Source organism: Hyaena hyaena, unplaced genomic scaffold (genome assembly GCF_003009895.1).
Source record: "Hyaena hyaena isolate Hyena2069 unplaced genomic scaffold, ASM300989v1 scaffold_192, whole genome shotgun sequence".
In the NCBI taxonomy this organism is placed as follows: domain Eukaryota; kingdom Metazoa; phylum Chordata; class Mammalia; order Carnivora; family Hyaenidae; genus Hyaena; species Hyaena hyaena.
The window spans coordinates 2,668,366-2,683,818 of NW_024080825.1; the positions used below are offsets into that span (position 1 = coordinate 2,668,366).

The window sequence follows — 15,453 nt, forward strand, 5'->3', positions numbered from 1 at the left end:
GAGCCTGTTTCAGTCTGTGACTCCCTCTCTCTCTGACCCTCCCCTGCTCACGCTGTCTCTCTCTCTCTCTCCTAGAAATAAATAAAACATTAAAAAAAAAAAAAAGAAAGAAAGACATGGGAAGCCATTGTCCAGATGGGAGTTACCTCCGATGGAGGAGTAGGTGCCCTGCTTGAAGCAGGCAGTGTACTCCGATGTCTGGGGCCACCCGAGGAGTGCTGGGGCGCTGGAGGGGGAGGGGAAGGAAATAGTGGATGGATTGCCTCTCTGAATTCCTGAGCGCTCCCTCCTGCCTCTGCCCTGCTTTCTGAGTTGTGGGACAAGTACTCTGGAGTCACTCACCTTCTTCAGGGCTACAAATTCATTCTCGGCGGTGGCCCTGAGGGCCACCTCCTCTTCATACCTGGAGACAAAGGGCACACGGTTCAGTGGCTAGAAATTTACTAGGCTGGAATGTGAAGAGGAAACAAAGAGAATGAAGGCCCAGAAGCACGTGGCAGTAGTCTTAGAATCAAAGAGTGTTGGCCTAGAGGGGATCTGTCCTTCCCACGCTTTTGGGGTACTGAGCCCACCCTGTCACTCAGTGCTCTTCCTGTTTCAGAGACTCTCATTCCTGATGGGGGCGGGGCTGTGTGTGTGTGCGCGTGCACATTTTGTAGGCTTTCTCTCTGTTTCTGGGCTGTAACTCCCGGGGCGGGGGGCAGGAACCCCACACTAGTTCTGGTGCCCCCCTTCTTCCCTCCCGCATCCCACCTCGGGGCTTAACACGGCACCTGCAACACAGAGCAGAGGTCAATAAACATTGGATGAAATAATGAAACAAACACAAGCTGGTGAGGTAGCGGGAGCAGCTCCCAGTCTCTCCGCTGTTTAAACCCCCAGCCGAGAAAGGAAAAGTCTTCCTCTTCCTGTCACAGTCTTTTTCCTCTGGGCAAGCTCCTCTGGCGGTCTCACCCAAATCGATCCCGCTCTGACTTCATCCCATTTCGTTTCTGGGGACCATGCTCCCGGCCGCACTCACTTCTTCTTGTAGCCCTCCAGCACCTCCTGCACGTGGTTGAGCTCGGAGGCCAGCCTCCCGCTGTCGGCCTCCACGCACTCGGCCTCCCGCCTCAGCGTCTCGATGTAGCCCTCGAACAGCGGCTCCAGGTTGCTCTCGCAGCACTTGCGGTTCTGGTAGAACTGCCACTTGGTCTCCAGAAGCTTGTTCTGCTGCTCCAGGAAGCGCACCTGGTGAGCAAGTTGGGGAGGGGGATGGGAAGTCAGTATCCCCAGCCCTCCTTGGAGAACAGGTAGAGTTAAGACAGAACTAGCAGCAGGGTGTGTGGGACGGACAGCATGGCCTCTGCCGGGCTCTCCTGGCTGGAGGAAGCACCGGGAGAATTCTTGTTTCACAATTGCTTGTTTAAGCCTGAGTGAGGGCCTGTTCAGGTGGGCTTGGATGGGAAGAGTGAGAAACTGAAGGGCATCGCGGTTGCGCTGGGTTACTGTTGGGCTTGGGGGTGGTGCCAATCAAGGAAGGCTTCCTGGAGGAACGGGATGTAGAGCAGGGTTGGGAGGTATGGGGTAGGATGAAAGCCTTTCACTAGGAGCTCCCGTCAGGGCAGGACCTAGGGTTCATTGATCTCTGTCCTCAGTGCTTAGCACGAGGTTGCTAAGCAGTGTCTGAAAGGACAGTCGAGGTGGGAGGGGCTCCCTAACTGGGGAGGATAGAGAGGGCAGGCTCTCGGTAGGATGGCAGGACGGCTTGGGCCTGAGGAAGGGGAGGTGTGGTCTCAGGTGGCCTGAACTCTTGTGTTAGATGCTCAGCTCACCGGTCTCTGGAGGCCAGGCAGATGATGTGAATGGGGGGAAGGTTCTGGAAAATGGGGAGCGCGAAGACTGCGGGGGAAGGGAAGCACGCGAGCCTTTACTGGAGGTCATTTGCACTGAAGATGTGCAATGGCAACAACACGCTGTGCCGGCCAGAGAGGATGTCAGCAAACAAGGCCAGGCCCCCGGGCCTCCATTGCTCCCCTGGCTCATACATTTGAGCTGGAGTTGAGCCACTACCTCGCTTTTTAGCCCCGGTATCCTTCTACCCAACAAGTGCAGCTGGGAGATTCCCTGCTTGGACTTCCAGCAAAGGGGAACGGGGACTGCTGATGTTATATGGGCTCACTTCAGACGGTCTTAGCTGACAGGGAAGTCACACACTCACCCCATACAGCTCTGGTGTGGAGAACTCTGGGGCCGAGACAGGGAGCTGCTGCCCAGGGGCACCCGGCAGATCAGGGGAGAAAGTGGATGCGGAGCCCAGGCTGCCTGTCGCTGGGCCAGGACAGCTTCCGTGCTCCATTCCCCGGCCGCCTTTCCCGGGTGTGGACGTTGGCAGTGCCCACTGAGATAGACCGGCTCCCACTGGAAGGGGAGCAGCCCCCATGGGTTGGACCCTCTTGCCCCAGGTGCTTGGAGAGCTGGAGGGAGCCTGGGCTTGGAGGCTGAGCTGTCACCCACTCCCTGTGGGCCTTGGACAGCCTCCTCTGCCTTATATCCCCGTGTCCTTTGTCTTCTGTGTAAACCCAAGGGCTGGTCTGGTGGCAGTGATTCTCAGATACGAAGCCTTCACAGGCTGACTTCAGGATCTGCCATTTCCTCGTACTATTTTACTCATGATTGATCTCTACGTGTATTTGCTTAGCATTTACACTTAAATGGGGCTTAAGCGGTAACTTTATTTTACCCCCATAGTTGTAAAACCAGTATCAGTAGGCATACATAAAAGCAAGTCATAAAACATTCAATTCTAGCTGAAACTGTTGTCCCAGATGACTCTGAACCCGAGGCTTGCTCTCTTTATTAAAAATAAGGGAATAGCAAGGGAAGACGTATCAGCACCTAATGCGATTTAATCTTAAGGACTGAAACAAACATGAGAAGAGATGAATTCTCTCATCAGATGTTTCAGTGTTAAGTGCTTTAATGCACCACCTAATATGATCACATAAAATATCAGCAGTCCCCATTCTCCATTTCCAGAGACTGGCCTGGGAATTCCAAGGTTCTCCCAGGACTTCAGGCTCAGGAAGAGTGTGATCAAGGACATGCCCCTTGTCTGTGGAGACCCTGCCTGTCCGGACACGGATTGTGTATAATAATAGTATTATCAAATCAGGAGCTGCTGCCCATTTCTCCGTGTCTGTCTCTGCTGGGGACGTTTGTTCATCTCCTCTATCAGAGTGGGAGCTCACCTGGGCCACACCCCTCCTGCTTCTGGCTCCACCCTCAGCGCCCAGCCTGAGTTTGAGCATGTATGGGTTCAGGAAAGGCGTGATCAAGGACACCCACCTTGTCGATGAAGGCAGCGAACCTGCTGTTGAGACACTTGATCTGCTCCTTCTCCTCGTGCTTCACGCACTGCGCGTTGGGGTCGATCTCCAGGTTGAGGGGCGTGAGGAGGCTCTCGTTGACCGACACGCTGGTGATGCAGGGCGGGCTGGGCCCGCACACGCCGCCGGAGCGGTAGCCGAAGCTGCGGCCGCAAGAGCCGGCGCGGAAGCCGCCGCACACGCTGCGGCTGCCGAAGCCGGTGAGGCCGCGGTAGCAGGAGACGCCGCGGTAGGGGGCGGCGGTGATGCAGCAGCGGCCGGGCCGAGGCCCGCAGGCCGAGGCGCAACTGAAGGCGCGGACCCCGCAGGGGGCGGAGGAGAGGCAGGACATGGCGCGGCGGCGGCGGCGGCGGCGGGTGGCTGCGGCCCGAGGCCCGCGCTGCGCCTTATATCGCGGCCCACCCGCCCGGCGGGAGCGCGCGGCCAACGCGTTTACAAGCTTGCAGGTCGGCCCTCGCGCCTCATCGGGGCGGGAATCAAAGCGGGCCCGGCCGCCGGCCGCCTCCATAAAACGGCTTCACCAACCACCCCTCCCCCCCCGCCCGCGCTTTATGGGGCCGGGAAACGCCTGGTCACCTATGCGGGCCGTGCGCCGCGGACTCGGGGCGCCCCCCTCTGCGCCTGTCGGTGGCGCTGGATCGTCGTCGGCTCGGGTCTCGGGGCTGGCCGGCTGGGCACACCCGGCTCCGCTTGGGTCCCAGCCAGGGCGCCACTGCCCTGCGGGGCCCGGCAGCCTTGGTCTCTGTGCTCATGGAGTGGGGAGCAAGTATGTGTGTCGAAGGGGAGGGGTCTCTGAAGTCGGTCTTGCAGATTCTTGTCATGACTTTGCACAAGTGAACAACCTTTCTGAGCCTCAGTTTCCTCGTGTGCAAGCTGTTGGGAGGACCTAATGAGGTACTGGATGGGAGAGCATTTAGGTCCCTACCAACACTTAATAAGAGCTCCATAAATGTTTGTTTGTTTGTTCTACCATTGTTACTTTGCCATATCCATCCTGTCTCCCTCTGGGCAAAAACTTTCCCTTCTCTGTTTCTGAGAACTCAGCTCATAACTCCTTTCCTCCTAAGTGTGGGCCCCCTCTCCTAAGTCCCCCAAATTGCTTCCTGTACCCCTCTCCACTCTCCTGGGAGTGTTGCATTAATGGACTGCCTCCATTGTGTGAGGGCTTTATAAGGCATTATCTTATCTTTATCTAAGGGCTGTCTCCCAAGGTCAGTATTATTGTGCCCATTTACCTGATTGGGAAGGTGAGTTCAGAGTGGTCCAGTGACTTGTTTAAGATCAAGCACAGAAAGCTCTATTGAGGAGGGGATTCAGAATCTGAAAGGGGGCTCCCAACCCTCTCCCATGCTGGCCCCAACCAGGTCTGAGTCTCTGGGGACTCAGTGAGGGTTGAGTTCTTCCCTAGGCGGGAGCCCACACTTCTAGGCTTTGGGCTCTTAGAAAAATAGGCCCGATCCAAAGCCTTCCCCTCAACTGGGGCTTGGTCATGACCACCAGTTCTAGAAAGCCATAACCCATTATAATGGAAGTTAATTATACGTCCAATTATGGGCAGAGGAAACTAGAGTGTGAACTCAGCAGGCAGCATTAAAGAAAAACATGCAAATCATCCTTAGCTTCCTTTGCTTTTAAATATAAGTTGTTATTATGCAAAGGGTAATTAAATCCTGGAACCCCAGAGATCTTCATGGCCTGCTCTGGCTGGCGTTGGGCTATCTGGCAACCCATTTTAAGAGAGCGCCCCTCTGCCCCCTCTGCTCTGTTTCTCAGCGTTCGTGTGGGCCTCAATCCCTTTAGTCTAGCTTTGACTTCGCAGGACTCCAACCCAACCTTGGTGCTGTCTTCTGTGGAGGGTGGAGTCCAACTCCAGTGTCTTGTGGTTTTACTGCCAGCTTTAGCTAGGGTTGCCAGTGGTGTTACTGATGGCTTCAGTACAGGTATTTCTACTCGAAGTTTCTCCAGGGAATGGTAGTGTTGACCACGTCTTCCCTTGATGTCTCCCTCACAAGAAGAAACGGAGTTACCCTGAAGCATGGAGGGTTTATTTTATTTATTCATTAAATTTTTTTTTAAATTTCTGAGAGAGAGAGAGAGAGAGAGAGAGAGAGAGATACAGCGTGAGCAGGGGAGGGTCAGAGAGAGAGGGAGACACAGAATCTGAAGCAGGCTCCAGGCTCTGAGCTAGCTGTCAGCACAGAGCCCAATGTGGGGCTCGAACCCCTGAACCGTGAGATCATGACCTGAGCCAAAGTTGGACGCTTAACCGACTGAGCCACCCAGGCACCCCTATTTATTTAAAATTTTAAAAAATATTTATTTATTTTAGAGAAAGACAGAGCATGAGCAAGGGAGGGGCAGAGAGAGAGGGAGATATAGAATATAAAGCAGGCTCCAGGCTCCACGCTGTCAGCACAGAGCCTGACATGGGACTTGAATCCACGAACCAGGAGATCATGACCTAACCTAAGGTGCTGCTATTTTGTTTATTTTGAGAGAGGGAGAGAGAGAAAGAGAGAGAGCAAGTGGAGGGGCAGAGAGGGAGATAGGGAGAATTTTAAGCAGGCTCCATGCTCAACACAGAGCCCAATGTGGGGCTTGATCCCATGACCCTGGGATCATGACCTGAGCTGAAATCAAGAGTCAGGCACTTAACCAACTGAGCCACCCAGGTGCCTCTAAAGCATAAAGGACTTGAATCAGACTTAGGGAGGCCCCTATGCAATGCGTGCTTGGACCCCTTTCCGGGTTTTGGTGGGTGGATAGAGCTGATTCTCCTGAAAGTGTCCCCAAAGGGAGCCCTTTGAAAGAGACTGTCTGGGGACTGTGGCCCCCAAATCATGGTTTCGTTGAGGGAGACTCTATGTTGGGCGGGGGTGAGAAATCTTGAAGGCACACAGGAAGGCATGGAGGTGAACAGGCAGCTGTGGGTTTTAGGAATCCGGGTGTTTGGAACCCTCACACCACATGCCCCAAGCTCATCAGTCTTGCAGCACGAAGTGGCTGAACAAATCCTCTTTGGGCCGTGGGGTTGACTTTGCCATGGCTTGGTGGTGTAGACGCAGTCTCCCTCGGGCCATGCCAAGGGTCAAGTATCTCAGGTTGCCTTGAAAACTTGTCCCCTGAGGCCTTGCCTGTGGATCCCCTAGAATGTTCTTTCTCTCAAAGCTGTCAGCGTTCCCTGAAAGAAACCATCCCAACCCAGCTTCCCTTCCCTTCCGAATTGTTGCACAAAGTGCAGAGTCCATGGCCTTGGCTGACCTTGACTCTTTGGGCGCACTCAGGCGCTCAACTGTAGAAGCAGTGCTGCCATCACTTCAGGGTTGTCTGAGGGTAGGGTTTTCCAAAGCTCCATCTTGAGTATGTTACCCCAGGAAAGAGGAGAAATGGCTGCAAAGTGTCCCAAGCCCATGAAGGTGACAAAATGGCCACTCCATGTGGTCGGGCAGGGAGACCTACATGGGCAGGTTTCTAAAAGTAGGGGCAGTGAAGGAGGGGTCAGAATGCATAACCTGTGGATCGTCTTGCTGTAGCTCCCTTGATGGCGTCCTCAAGTCCTGCTCCGAACAGGACCACTCAAAGATACAGTTCTAGCTTCACCTTCACCTGTACCTTGGCCTGTGACCCTGCTGCATCACAGCTGTCCCCTCCCCTAGCCAGGTGCAGGAGGAGCTGGGGCTACAAGGAGCGAGTCGGTGGGGAAGGTCTGCTTCCCTCAGAAGGGGTTAGATGATATGACAGCCGGGAGCCACTTCTTCCTTCACGAACCCACTTTGTGCTTTTATCAGCCTTAGAGGCAGTGACAGGCAGACACAGGAAGGAAAGAGAAGCTGAGATATCGGCTAAAAGCCTTTCCCCGTTGCATTATGAACTTAAGATAAGGGCCGTATCCCTATCATCCACCCATCCTGTAGACCTGTTGTGAGCACTTAACTCGATTCCAAAATTACACTAGGTGCTAGAGAAATGACGTCACCTCTGCTCCACTGTTCACACTTATTGGTGCCTGTTGCTAATTCCACCCACTTTCGTGGATTGAGGATCAGGCAGTCAGTTTATTATATTAGAGTAAGAACAAAACCAAGATCTTTAAAATGAGTAATGCTTATTTAAGTTAGAGAAATGTACTATGAGAGATGGGGGTCAGAAGGATATTTCAGACATCCTGGGGGGGAGGTGATAGGTCATGTTGGGGTGCTCTCTGCTCTCTTCCACTACTAGCCAAATCTCCAATAATTTTTCTTGTTCCAAATCCCTCTCCCTGGGGAGGTATGAAGAGTAGGTCACTTTGGGGACCCACTGCAGAGAATGAGCTTCTCAGAATCAAGCAGGCGAGTGGGTCTGCTTGTGGCAGCCCTCATGAGCATCAAGTACTCCCTCTGTCAGTTATAAGCTTATATTTTACTTCTACGCATGGAAGGGCATTTTCCTCATTCAACCCCAGGAGACCCACAAGGCAAAGATTCTCTGGATCTTCTTTATAGAGAGGGCTAGTGAGATAAAAGAACTCCCCAAAGTCACACACTATGTTTTGTTAGAGTGGGAAGGAGAGCTTAGTCCTGCAACCCCTGACTTCTGGATCTATGCCCATGACCAGCTCTGTAGGGCTGGAAATGGGATTGGACATGGGCTGCACTGTGACTGAGATCTAGGCTAACTCTGATGACATCGCCAGCCGCAGCTGGGCTGAGGCCGAGTCCTGGTACCACAGCAAGGTGAGGGGCACAGGACACCTGCCTCCTAGACATGGCAGTGGGAAGGATGCCAGGCGTATATTAACAAAGCCTCTTTTGTTTGGGGATTCTGATTCCTCGAGATGGTAACAGAAGGGCACACATCTCTCAGGTTATAGTGGCTGGGCAGGGCTGCCATGTATGGCTGCACAGGCTGAGCTCTGTACAGCTGACCAACCATTTGTGGTGTCTGAATGGATGGAACACCCCATCCTGAGCCTCGGGAGAATCTCTGCTTCCCTCAATATGAGGAGATGAATGCCATGTTGATCTGGTGTGAGGGAACCCTGCCATGGTGGAGATTAATGATCGGACTGCATGATCCAGAGACTGACTAATGAGGTTGAAATGCCAAGTTCCAGGTGTGGATAATCTGCCATCTCCACCACCCCTCCCCTCCATGCCGATCACACAGGCAGTGAGTGCCCCAGATGGGTCTCACCATTCATGATCCAGCTTCCTTGCATGACAAATGTCCCTGGTTGTGGTCCTTCAGGGGGACTCAGTTAATGAAGGGGAGACGCCTGTTCTTGGGGTGTTCCCAGCTGGGGGAAGGGAGAGACTGGACACTCCCAGGAAATGGACTGAGAGACCCAGGACCATAACCCACTCTGTTCTCTCCTGGGCCCCAGAACACCAAGCTGGAGACGGCAGTGACCCAGTCAGAGCAGCAGGGAGAGGCGGCCCTGAGCGACGCCCGCTGCAAGCTGGCAGAGCTGGAGGCCGCCCTGCAGAAGGCCAAGCAGGACATGGCCTGCCTGGTCAAGGAGTACCAGGAGGTGATGAACTCCAAGCTGGGCCTGGACATCGAGATCGCCACCTACAGGCGGCTGCTGGAGGGTGAGGAGCAGAGGTGGGCACCGCCAGCACTGGGGGCCAGAGCCTTAGTTGCACAGCCCTGGCCCATTTTTTGTTCCACTACTTCTCCACCCCCCATTTCTTCTTCTGCTCCCATCTTAGAATCTTCTCAGGGACTCTCCCTGCCCTGAGGAGAGGCCAAGGGGAATAGTTTTAGCTGAGGTCCACTGCCTGATTTCCAATATGCCTCTCGTATAATTTAGTTAGGGGCAATGGCTTGCCGGTAAATATTTAATGACCGGCTCTCAGAGGGTAACAAAAGTCCGATTTACACTGGTTGCCAGTTTCAGTGGTGTAAAATCTTCTGTCCTGGCTGGCTGTGGCTTCACTGAGGGTTGGATAGGGATGTGTAAAACAGGCTCTGTGAACTGGTTCCAGACCACTGTTCGTTAGAAGGTGGGGTAAAAGGAGGCCTCACACTGAAAGTGCAAAGAGCAAGATGGGTTCTTCATTGGAGAGAGGAAAGACAGAGTGGTGGCTCGGGGACATTGGATCGTGCGTGATCATACAGTGATCAGTGTGGGTGGGGAGGCAGCCCGGAGCTGGACTCCTGGGCAGGCTGGGGGATCTCTGTGTCCTGCTGCATTTGGTGGGTCCCACTTCCCACAGGGATCTGGGAGAGCCTGTCCCTTATGTCCTCCTGGAACAGGATTGGGGAGATGCTGAGTCTTTGGGGGTACTGCACCCCAGACCTTCTCCTTTGACCTTCTGGGGAAACTTGAGTGATTCCTTTGGTGACTAGGTTCAGAGCTGGGGACCACGTTGCTTCCAGGACCACTATCAGGAACTAGTGTTCAGTCCTAACACTGTCCTTGTGTCCCCTGCATCGGGCTGTGTGAAGGCAGCAGTGCTGTGAATGTCTGTGAGTCATTCTGGCCCTGAAGGGTAACACCGAAGTTAAACAGTGGGAAGAACGTTTGAGCTCTGAAGGTGGAGAGGCCCAGGGAGATGAAGGGGTTTCCTTCATTTCCTGCCCCCACAGTTACGAAGAGGGAGCTGGTTAATGGGTCACGAGTGGAGTAATTCCTCATGCCATGCCCGTCGAAGTGAAAGTCTTACTTTCTAGAGTCTTACTTACTAGAGTAAGAAGGGATTGAGATGAAACCACAAGATGGACTCCCTCCCCGTGAAGGCTGGGACAGGCCACAGGGAGGCTCATGTAGTCTTCCTTTAACCTTGGAAATGTGGATGAGCAAGCATCCATCTGGGTGGTCTTGGGTGGTAGGGCGAGAGTTCTGGTCCCCACACCACCAAAGATTCTGACTTATCATTGTCCCTGTGCAGGTGTGCGCAGCTCTCAGGCAGAGTTGTACGCGGGGATGTCTCAGTCACCCATTTCTGTGGCATCAGAACCTGTAGATGGGAGTTTGTGGCAGCAGGTTAGGAAGTGTGAAGCTGACAGGGGTTGATGAACACTGAGCCTCTAGTGCTCTCATCTTCCCTGAGGTTCCGGCGGGCTCTCTACCCAGCCTGGCCTTGGTGGTGGGGTGTAGCCCCTTGATCTCACCCTGGCCCATCTTCCCTTCTGTCCACTTCTCATTTCTTGTTGTGTAGGACTCTCTCTGCTTGTCTCTTGTCTCCCTGAGGCTGAGAAAGGACACTGGAGGAGAGGCACGGAGATATATTCTGTTAGAGGATTCTGGGCTGCCTGACCCATGAGGGGAACCGTTGCCCAGTCTCTACTCCTTAACCTTGCCCTTCCCTGAATTCTCGCTCTTCTCTTCCTTTCCTGAATCTTCCTTTCCTCCTTGCTATTGGTGCTTAAAATAAAGTCCCATAGTTCCTGTCATGCTTTCGATCTTTCTGTCCATTATTTCAGTCCTAGGAAGGGTGGGTGGGATCTCCAGGGGGGGCATTCGAAGTGGTGGGGGCTGCTAGGACCATTCCAGCTATTTATTTAATTGAGTGTCAAGGCTGGTGACATTGAGAAGGGGTGATCTGATGGCTCTGGGCTCTCCGAGGAAGTGTGTCAGTGCCAGGAAGCTTCTGGCCCAGTGTTGGCTTGTAGCAGGCACTGAGCCATGTGAAGAGGATAAATGAATTCATCTCTAAGGCTTCCAGTTTCCCATAGGGCATCTTCACTTGAATATTGCACTGATATCTGGAATTCAAAATGCCTTAAAATCACTTTGTCATTTTCCCCATACTGATGCCGATTCATCAAGTTTCCCTCTTTCTACTAGTTCCTCTTAATATCTCCAACTTAAAACTCTTTGATACTATTTTCCCCATCCAACGAGTCATGGAATCCTATCTTTTTCCTTTGAAAAATGCAACCAGGAGCCTCTTTTCTTGCAAAATGTCAGACTAAGAGCTCTGAAACATCCTTTTGCCATGAGTCACCTGAAATTCCGGAAAATATACTTAAAACTACATTTTAATGGGTCATTGAGTCAGCAAAATGGTATGGGAAGTTATGAAGAAGAACAAAATAAAAAATTCTAGGATTGAAAAGTATGGGGATTGAAATGAAAAATTCAATGAAGGGGCTTAACCAAAGACCGAAGATGTCAGAGGGTGGGATTGGTGTCTTGAAGACAGATGAGTAGAAATTTTCCAATCCAAACAACAGAGAGAAAATATTGAAGGAAAAGTAACAGAGCCTCAGAGACCTGTGGGACAGTATAGAATCATCTAGCATATGCATGCCTGGGGTTCCAGAAGGAAAAGAATGAGAGTGATGTGGAAAAGTGTTTGAAGGAGTACTTCCACATAGTTGGAGAAAAACATCAATTCACAGAGCCAAGAACACTTGTTGTGCCCAAGAAGACAGCTGGCTGCTTAAATCAAAAGTAATGATATTGTTTGTAACATCCGTAGAAGTAAAAGATCCGGGCAAGGATGACACAAGTGATGGGAGACGGGGCACTGGATTGCACTGTTGTCAAGGGTGACATGTGGGTTGTGAAGTGGGGAGTGTGTAGTGTTAGCTCTAGAACAATCACTAAAAACAAACATGTATTATAATAAATAAAACCAAAAGATTTCGATAGGATAAATGATATCAAATATTTAAAAGTATTTGATGGGAGCCATTCTCTGTCTGAGCTGTCCAGACCGGTCTACTCTGAGTCTTTTTTTTTTTTTTAAGAAATTTTTTTAAAGGTTTTATTTATTTCTAGGAGAGAGAGAGAGAGAGAGAGAGAGAGAGACGGTGTGAGCAGGGGAGGGTCATAGAGAGAGGGAGTCACAGACTGAAACAGGCTCCAGGCTCTGAGCTGGCAGTCAGCACAGAGCCCAACGCGGGGCCGGAACCCACGAACCGCGAGATCATGACCTAAGCGAAAGTCGGATGCTTAACCGACTAAGCCACCCAGGTGCCCCCCCCTTTTTTTTTTAAGAATTTTTTTAAATGTTTTATTTATTTCTAGGAGAGAGAGAGAGAGAGACAGTGTGAGCAGGCAGACCGGTCTACTCTGAGTCTTGCTCTGTTACGGCTTCTGTAGTGGACAGTTGTTGCTTAAAACATGTAAAGCCATGAGCACTACTGAGCATAGAGCCTGGCTGGCATTAATTGCAAAAATAGGTATGAACACCATCTCCTTTTTTAATGGACAAAAGATTTGAACAGCTAATTTACAAAAGAATATAAATAGCCAATAAACCTATGAAAAGATGCTTAACATGGTTATTCATCAGGGAAGTGGAAATCTGAACTCCCACAATCCCACTGAAAGGCCTAAAAGTAAAGATTCAAGGATGCGGAATGCCTGGAACCTTGATCCATTGGTAATTTCCAGCCATTTTGAAAAAGTTTGGTATTTCTTGAAAAAACGAAATTTAGGGGTGACTGGGTGGCTCAGTTGGTTAAGCATCTGACTCTTTTTTTTTTTCTCCTCCCTAAGCCTCTGACTCTTGATTTCCAGCTCAGGTCATAATCTTAGTTTGTAGGGTGACAGTGAAGAGCCTACTTGAGATTCTCCATCTCTCTCTCTCAAAAATAAATAACTAAAAATTAAAATATAAACTAAATTTATACTTACAAAAAAAATAAAAGTATTTGATGAACTCCAAAGAAAGCAGAAAGGAACAACAGAAAAGAACAACAACAACAAAAACCCCACGTGAGATAAATGAGAAACAAAGAACAAGATGGTTGACTCAAATGCAATCACACATAATTACATCAAATGCTCACGGAAAGAACTAATCCTTCAATAACAAGAAGACAAACAATTCGGTTAAAATGAGCAAAAGACTTCAATCAGCACTTCATAAAAGAAGGCGTATTAAGGGCCAAGAAGCACATGGGAACTTGCGCGTCATTATTAGTCATCAGAGAAGCCTACTCTGGGAAAAGTTCAACACTCACTAGAAGGCTAACATTTTTTTTTTATAGAGTTTTTTTTTTTTTTACAAATAGTTTATTGTCAAGTTGGTTTCCACATAACACCCAGAGCTCATCCCCACAACTGCCCTCCTCCATGCCCATCCCCCCCCACACCCATCAGTCTTCAGTTTGTTCTCAGCATTCAAGAGTCTCTCATGGTTTGCCTCCCTCCCTCTCCCCCACTATTTCCCCCCTTCTTCTCCCCCATGGTCCTCCGTTAAGTTCCTCCTAATCCTCCTCTACGTGCAAACATATGATATTTGTCCTTCTCTTAGAAGGCTAACATTTAAGAGACTGACAATACCAAGCGTGGAGCAGCTGGAGCTTTCATGGAGCATACAATGGTCTGGTCACCTCAGAAAACAGTTTGGCAATTTCTTATCAAGGTAAACATATGCTACCAAATGACAAAACAATTGCACTCTTGGATATTTATTCCAAAGAAATGAAAAATAGGTTGAAATAGAGACTGAGTACATGACTTTCATAGGACCTTTATATCTAATAGTCTCCAACTGGAAACGACCAAAATGTTTTCAGCAGGTGAGTGGACAAACTGAGATATAATTATACAACAGAATATCACCTAGCAGTGCAAAAGAATGAACTATTGATTCATGAAATGACATGGATGAGCCTTAAAAACCTGCTGAGTGAAAGGGCAAATGGGAGGCACAGTCGGTTAAGCGTCTGACTCTTGATTTCAGCTTAGGTCATGATCTTGTAGTTCGTGAGTTCGAGCCCCACATCAGGCTCTGTGCTGACAGTGTGGAGCTTGCTTGGGAATCTCTCCTTCCTTCCTCTCTCTGCTTCTCTCCTGATTGTGCTCTCCCTCAAAATAAATAAATAAACCTGAAAAGATTGAAAAAACATGCTGAGTGAAAAAATTAGACACAAAAGAGCACATACCGAATGCTTCTATTCATATGAAGTTCTAGAAGTGGCAATACTAATCTACAGTGACAGAAATTAGATCAGCGTTAGCCTGGGATGTGGTAAAAAGATGGACTGCAAAGAGACATGAGGGAACTTTCTGAGATGATGCAAATGTTCCATGTCTTCATTCAGTGGTGGTTACGTGAGGCATGCATCTGTCAAAACTTGTTGAACTGTATGCTTCACATGTGTGATTTTATTGTATGTATATTTTATCTCAATAAAATTAATAAAATAATGACTTAAACACCAGTCAAATAAATATGGTAGAAATCTATACCTACAGAAATATAAATATTATGTAAAATGTAAGATAATAAAACTGCCTTAACTAAATGAAGAGCTATGTCATATTCATAGATGGAAGTTTTATTATCATAAAGATATTAATTCTCCTTAAACTGACATACAGGATCAATGCAGCTATGATCAAATTCCAAATAAGGATTTACATAAATCTTAACAAGCTGATTTTAACATTTATGGTGAAGAATAACAATGAAGAATAGTCAAGGCACTGTAAAAGAGTACATGGGGGGCGCCTGGGTGGCTCAGTGGGTTAAGCATCTGACTTTGGCTCAGGTCATGATCTTGCTGTTCCTGAGTTTGAGCCCCACATTAGGCCCTGTGCTGACAGCTCAGAGCCTGGAGCTGCTTCGGATTCTGTGTCTCCCACTCTTTGCCTCTCCCCCACTTGTGCTCTGTCTCTCTCTCTCTCTGCCTCTCAAAAGTAAATAATCATTAAAAAAATTAAAAAAAAAGAATACATGGGATAAAAAAGAATGAATAGGTATTTTCCCTTTCAGAGATAATTATAAAGCTATTAATGCAGTGTAATATCCATACAAGAATAGACAAACTGACCAATGGAACACACTAGAAAGCTCCTAAATTGACATATATTTTATATATGTAATGACATATAGATTATGCATATATATCATATCATATTAGATGTGCTTTATGCATACTTTTATTATAATATAATACAACATATTTTATAAAAACATTTTATGCATATGTTAACAACATATTATATATGTTTTATGTGTAATATACATAATGAATGTCAATTTAGGGGCTCTCTAGTTTGTTTCATTGATCAGTTTGTCTATTCTTGTATGTATATATTATATAAATATATTAATTATATAAATATAATATACAACTGAAGTTAAATGTAATATATAAAGTTATACGTATATCTAGTCTGTACCTTTGAGTTATA

General features: G+C 49.1%; 2 protein-coding genes across 2 annotated transcripts in view; one reads left to right on the forward strand and one right to left on the reverse strand.

Annotated features, from left to right (window-relative positions):
* Window positions 1–3,876, reverse strand: part of LOC120237880 (keratin, type II cuticular Hb1-like) — a 7,488-nt gene extending 3,612 nt beyond the window's left edge. Inside the window, exons 1-3 of the mRNA XM_039241342.1 lie at window positions 3,328–3,876; window positions 1,022–1,230; window positions 343–403 (exon numbers count right to left, since the gene is read on the reverse strand). Coding sequence (XP_039097273.1) covers window positions 343–403; window positions 1,022–1,230; window positions 3,328–3,876 — 819 coding nt within the window. The remainder of the gene's footprint in view (window positions 1–342; window positions 404–1,021; window positions 1,231–3,327) is intronic.
* A 2,878-nt stretch (window positions 3,877–6,754) lies between these two features.
* On the forward strand, window positions 6,755–10,307 carry LOC120237881 (keratin, type II cuticular Hb1-like). Its single transcript, XM_039241343.1, has 4 exons — window positions 6,755–6,784; window positions 8,021–8,083; window positions 8,734–8,953; window positions 9,789–10,307. Exons 1-4 carry the CDS (start codon window positions 6,755–6,757, stop codon window positions 9,839–9,841), a joined length of 366 nt encoding a protein of 121 aa, XP_039097274.1. The 3' UTR covers window positions 9,842–10,307.
* The last annotated feature ends 5,146 nt before the right edge of the window (window positions 10,308–15,453 follow it).